This window comes from Papaver somniferum, chromosome 5 (genome assembly GCF_003573695.1).
Source record: "Papaver somniferum cultivar HN1 chromosome 5, ASM357369v1, whole genome shotgun sequence".
Lineage (NCBI taxonomy): Eukaryota > Viridiplantae > Streptophyta > Magnoliopsida > Ranunculales > Papaveraceae > Papaver > Papaver somniferum.
The window spans coordinates 206708689-206714730 of NC_039362.1; the positions used below are offsets into that span (position 1 = coordinate 206708689).

A 6042-nucleotide genomic window follows, 5' to 3' on the forward strand; every position below is an offset into this window, starting at 1 on the left:
TAAGGCTTTTGAGTAAGTAAATCAAAAGGAAAAAGTAGGGTTTCTCTTCAACTGACGAATTCCTTTTAATACTGAAAAGATGGGATATAATATAATCATAATTGCATATCTTACTGTTATCAATGGAGAATAACAGAATAACAGATATGCACACAGGAAATTTTGCTTCCTTGAATGGTTGCATGGTCAACCGAGAAAAAGACGGATGACAGCTAGTTTGAATGAGATTTCTCCGCGCCGTGAAAAAGGAGTGCTTGAAAATTCAAAATTCAAATTTTGGTTGTGATAATGGTGACTCGATCTAAACCGATTTGAGCTGAACATGATTACGAAAACCCAAATGATCATACACATGATTAACTTGATTAGAATATTGGAACATACTGTTGTGAACCATCCTGAGACTGATGGATTACAAAACTGTTGTCGAAACCGATGATGTTATAGTTGATTGAATCAATAAGGATAACAGAAGAAGCCAATAGAACCAGGGGGATCCATACTGGATACCTACGATGATAAAGAATGAGAAACCCTGCGAAAGAAGATTAGATATCCATTAAAGAGGAGACTAAAAAAGCAATGATATAAAGTAAACTAGAGGAAGTCCAGATATAAACTTAAAAACAGGAAACTTATAAACCAACAGATCAAAAAACGAAAACTAAAAGGATTAGTGATAACAATTCATCTCAAGGAGTAGAACAATGCAAGAAAGCAGAAATGGGAAGCAAGATTTAAATCATGAGAAGGGAAAACAATGGAAAAAGACAACGATTTTTGTTTACTGGGTTAACTCATTTATCGCCCGAAAAAATTTCAAACCAATGGAAAAAGACAACGATTTTAAAATTTTAAAACAATGGAGAAAGACAACGATTTTAAAACAATGGCCCGTTTACTGGGTTAACTCATTTATCGCCCGATCATCGGAGCTTTTCCTCCCCCTTCATTCCACATTTAATAGGATTCTTGATTTAAGCTTTAAAAGGTTGGTAGGGATAAGATTGGTAACAAATGGGAGTGCCCATATTGTCGTAACCAGGCTTAGGCTGGACACCCAATTCTCACATAGAATTAGGTGAGTTTTGACCACTCATCATATCCCATTATCTGCCTGAAGGATCATACTTAACAACGCCATTCTCCATCCTTATTTATAACTCTCATTTTGACACTTGCCCCTTTGTACTCGCCAATGTGGGACTATTAACGTTATCTCTGATATAGCGAATCAACATTTCAAGTTGCTTTCTTCTTGAATTGTTTCGACTAACATTACGATTCTAATGCATTTGGTAACCACAAGTTTGATGGATGGCTGAAGTGATCCAAAAATTTCTACTAGGTGAAAAAGGAAATTTGCACTAGGTAAAAGAAACCACCACCAGCACAAAAATTGTACTGGTAAAACCGTGTGCAGAGATTCTTGTTAAGAGCTCACTCTCTTTAGATTTAAATGGACAGAATTATTCAGCCTGCTAAGAAAATTTACGAGAGCCTTCTGGGGGATGGGGTGAATGCAAGTGCACTGGAACACATACTATGTATCCGTTTTCTGAGAACTGAAGGAATTGAAGCAGCTCCCAAGTACTTCATAGATGCTCGTAAATTCCCAAATTGCACGTATCATGTCTTCGTTGCTTATGCAATGATTGCATTTTGTCAGGACAAGGATCCATAGTTGGCACACAATGTCTTTGAAGCTGGTAGGAAAAGATTTATGCATGATCCTGAATACATTCTCGAATATGCAGATTTCTTCTGCAGTTTAAATGATGATAGGAATGTCCGTGCTTGTTTGAGAGGGCCTTGAACTCGCACCCACCAGAGAAATCTATAGAGGTCTGGAAGCAGTACACCCAGTTTGAGCAAGCGTATGGCAATCTGGCCAGTACTTTGAAACTAGAGCAAAGGAGGAAAGAAGCTCTTTCTTGAACAGGGGAAGACAGATCCTTGCATCAGAGGGTTGTTTAATGATGTTGTGTCAAGGTACAGTTTTATGGGTCTCTGGCCATGCTCCTATAAAGACCTGGATTATTTGGCGCGTCAAGAGTGGCTCGTGAAAAACATCAATAAGAAGGCAGAAAAGTCAGTTCTAACTGATGGTGTCAATGATGCAAAAACATCCAGAACATCTGTTAAGGTGAATTACCCAGATACTTCCCGGATGATTGTTTACGACTCCCGGCAAAAGCAAGATGCTGCATTACTTCCTAACACCACAGAACTCCCAGCTGCTTCAAACTCCATACTGCTCCTGCTGCACCTTTAGTTCGAGGGACTGGGACAACAGAATCACTTAATGAAATTCTGGAAGTCCTTCCTCCAGCTTTGGCAGCATTTGTTAGAAACTTGCCCTCTGTTGATGGGCCTGCGCCAGATGTGGACATAGTATTATCTATATTACTGCAGAGTAATGTTCCTTTAGTAAGGAAATTAGCCCCCGGACCTATCATGAGTGATCCTTCTGGTGCAAACAAGTCGCGCCCAACCCAGGTGGTGTGCCTGTCAAATTAACTAAACAAATCCATCCAGGGGTTAAGAGAAAAGACATGGACAGGCAACAAAATGATGAAGCCCCGGCTCAAAGCCAACCACTTCAAACAAATCTTTTCAAGATTAGACAAATGAAGAAAGCTCGAGGAGTAACCAGTTCACAAAATGGATCCGCATCTGGCAGTACTGGAAGTTCGTTCCCAGGAGAGCTGTAAGGCAGTTTGGAATAATTCATGTAATTAAAATTGAACTATTTTGACATTTTTATTGATGTAATCTTCTTTTGTATACACTATGAATATAATTCGGTTTTTGTATTTTACTTAAAAGTCTTAAACACTTTAGTGCAAGCCCACCAGAAATAAGTAAATTGGCATTACAGAACTGAGTTAGTAAAGCTATATTCACCGCAATGGTTCCTGTCAGATGCAACTTTTTCTACAGTCAGCTGTAACTATTTCCATGTCTAAATGAACGAAAATGTTACTAGTTCGGTCTGCCAGATGCCAATATAATGGTATGCACAGCCGTCAGACATACATACTCTGGACATATAAAGACCTACATATTGATACTCATGTAGATAGTCCCTTGTTTGATCACTTTTTTCCGAAGCTAACATAATGACCAACATGATGAAAATATTGCAACTCCCGGCAATTTCACATCAGAAACAAAAGTATCGTTCTGTATTCAGCTACATGTGTGCAACTGCAACTAGCAATTCTCGACCAATGAGGATACAAAGATATAATATCACATTTTCAAGTATCTACTAAGAAGCTTTAGAATTAAACATATCAACTGAACTCATCTTGGGATATACCTACTGGTTCTTGTAAAGAGTAAAATAACACTGCATAAAATTTAGGTCCCTCCAGATTCAACAAACATTTAACAAGATCAATTTAAACTCAAAAATATTTTCATAAGCTAATTAAAACAGCAGATGGTTTCACAACAGAATAGATCTTTTAGCTCTAATCCATAATAAACACACGGTGCCCAGAAGGACATCATAGTAAGGAAGAATATCCCACATAACTTAAGGAAGACCTGAACTTGGTGGGAATCTAATGTTTCAACTGATTTGGTGTTATTCTTCATTAGTCGTCCCATGCAAGTACTGGTGTTTAAGTAAAAAACTAAGGACTCATAATTCTCTGTTCAAGAAATGGTAATGCCAAATTGCCAAGTAACCACACTATTATGATGTGAACCATTAAGGATAAAAAGAAAGATCGGAGAACCGATTTCACAACTAATCATTCTATAAAGCATTCTGTATTAGAAAGTTTAATTATGGATAGATAAACATTGATAAACAACAAATTACAATCTAGACAATAACCAAATTTCATCCTAAACCATACATTTAAGAATTTAAGTTTTATGTGAATCATACAGCTTAGTACAAAGAATCCAACATCAGAATTGTTTACTTCATATCTTGGCTAGTTTGAAGTCCCAATTTACTAATAGATATGTCATAAGAAGGATACATGTTCAAAAACTTAATAGACAGAGAAGAAGAGAGAAAGATGAGTTACCTTTCCAGTTTCCAGAGCCCCTGCTGAGCACAAACCAATTATAGTAAGGTTACGGAGGGAAGCTAAGTACATATTTCTCATTAAATTGTGGATTCTCCTTGCAGCTAAGTAAAACTACTATAAGATGATATAAAATGAGAGGGAAATGAAGAAAAGAAACACGAGTCTAAGTTTCAACGCTTAAAAGGATATTGAAACGATTAACTGCTTTAAAAATCAACTAGAACTTAAATTGCAAAACAGTCTATACAGGAAGAAATACTGCTCTAGATTGGATGCAACGCGTAAATTTCATTCCAGTAACATGGTATATATTAAGGCTTTAAGACATAGAATATGAGAACCGAAATGCAGCACCATAACTTTATAGTCTCAAACTTTAATACCCTTTCATAATTCAGTTAAAAAAAAGTACATAGATATGTGCCAGTAAAAATACCAATACCACAAAGTAAAAAACATAATCACTTAATTTTTGCCAATCTATTGATTCTTCACCCGTCTTCTCAAGTTCTCCACCAACATAAGTACCAGAGTTTAGAGAAACTAAGCTTTCAAAATAAGTCTCGGCGTTCTTGAATAGAAAATTGTTGATTTTTAATTCTCTAGCCTTTCGATGCTTTGGTTCATACAAAACTAGAATATTGCCAGTCAAGAGTAGAATCTCTTCGTTCTTCAAAGACCGCACAAGCCTAAAATATTTGTGGTCATTGATAATACTTTCATGGGCCATGACATAACGCTTAGTCCAGGATTCCTGAATCCCATAATCAAGCATCTCCCATACTTCAGAATGAGCCTTAACACCATTAACATCTGAGCTAACAAGTAAGCAAAGGCACTCTTGCAACACACCTATACACAAATCCTTATTCATCTCCATCTCCAGGATATGTCTTGGTAGTTGCATTTCTTTGAAACTCTCATCAGCAATATCCAAAGAGAGTAATAAACAGTTGTTTTGACCTGGCGCTAACCAATGAAGGTTTCCATTAACAAGCACCCCAGATGTTTGAAAATGAAAAAAATGATAATTAACAGTTTGACCGATTTTCCATGAGTTCGATGCTAAAGTATAGACTTGCACTAGAGTACTATCCTTGCTTCCATTAGCTTCTCTACCTACTACCAACTTGTAATTATCAGTCTTGTTATCATAACCAAAACCATGTACGCAAACATTGTCTATACTAATTTCAATTGGTGATTTGGGCAATTCTTTATATTCTCTTGTGGCTGGGTTCCAAAGACAGAATACATCCCAATCATCACTCCAATCAATCAACCATGTGCAAATTATACCATTACATGAACCCGAGAATCCAACACAATAATATGACTTGAATGGATGATCTATTTCAATATCATAATCTTTAATTTCACATACTGATGATGATGGTAATGAATCATAATCTATGGAGTATAACTGAGTGATTCCATTAACTTTAAGCATGAGCATAGGGTTATTTTTCTGGATAGTAAGTTTCTGGTGCAATTTAACGAAATTAGAAGTTGAGATTAGGGCATACCAATTCTTGCAAACACATTTACAAGCTAACAGTGATTTCACTGGTAATCTTAAGAGGATTTCATAGTATATCTCTTCTGGAATGGTTGTCATTACTGTTGGTGTTGCTCTTCCACCACCAGATTTTTTCCATAGAAAACCACTTTTACGTCTATAAGCCATTTGTGCTTTTGATTTCCCCCCTGATTAAGCTGATCTTCACCTTCTTATGCAGGAAATCTGGAGAACTCAATACATAAAATGTTGTAGTACGAAGAAGAAAAAAACCTAGGGTTTCGAAGGAACACTGATTTCTTGAATAGAGAACCCAATGAGTGAAAGTGTGTGGGGGTGGGGGTGGGGAGACCGAGATGATTCCTGTTTTAATTCCAATCTCATTTGGAACTTTTACTTCCACTTCGTTTACATCACTCAGATTTTAGACAAAGAAATATTGAGCAATCATGGCCGTCGGATCGTTCAAAT

General features: G+C 36.7%; 1 protein-coding gene, 1 non-coding gene and 1 pseudogene across 2 annotated transcripts; 1 reads left to right on the top strand and 2 right to left on the bottom strand.

Annotated features, from left to right (window-relative positions):
- Positions 1-998: 998 nt before the first annotated feature.
- LOC113284955 lies at positions 999-1108 on the bottom strand. The gene has a single exon (XR_003328478.1). It is a non-coding gene; the product is annotated as a small nucleolar RNA Z279/snoR105/snoR108 (small nucleolar RNA).
- A 251-nt stretch (positions 1109-1359) lies between these two features.
- Positions 1360-2714, top strand: LOC113280634 (annotated as a pseudogene).
- A 1732-nt stretch (positions 2715-4446) lies between these two features.
- LOC113280635 (F-box protein CPR1-like) lies at positions 4447-5739 on the bottom strand. The gene has a single exon (XM_026529237.1). The coding sequence runs from the start codon at positions 5737-5739 to the stop codon at positions 4447-4449; it is 1293 nt and encodes a 430-aa protein (XP_026385022.1).
- Positions 5740-6042: the final 303 nt, after the last annotated feature.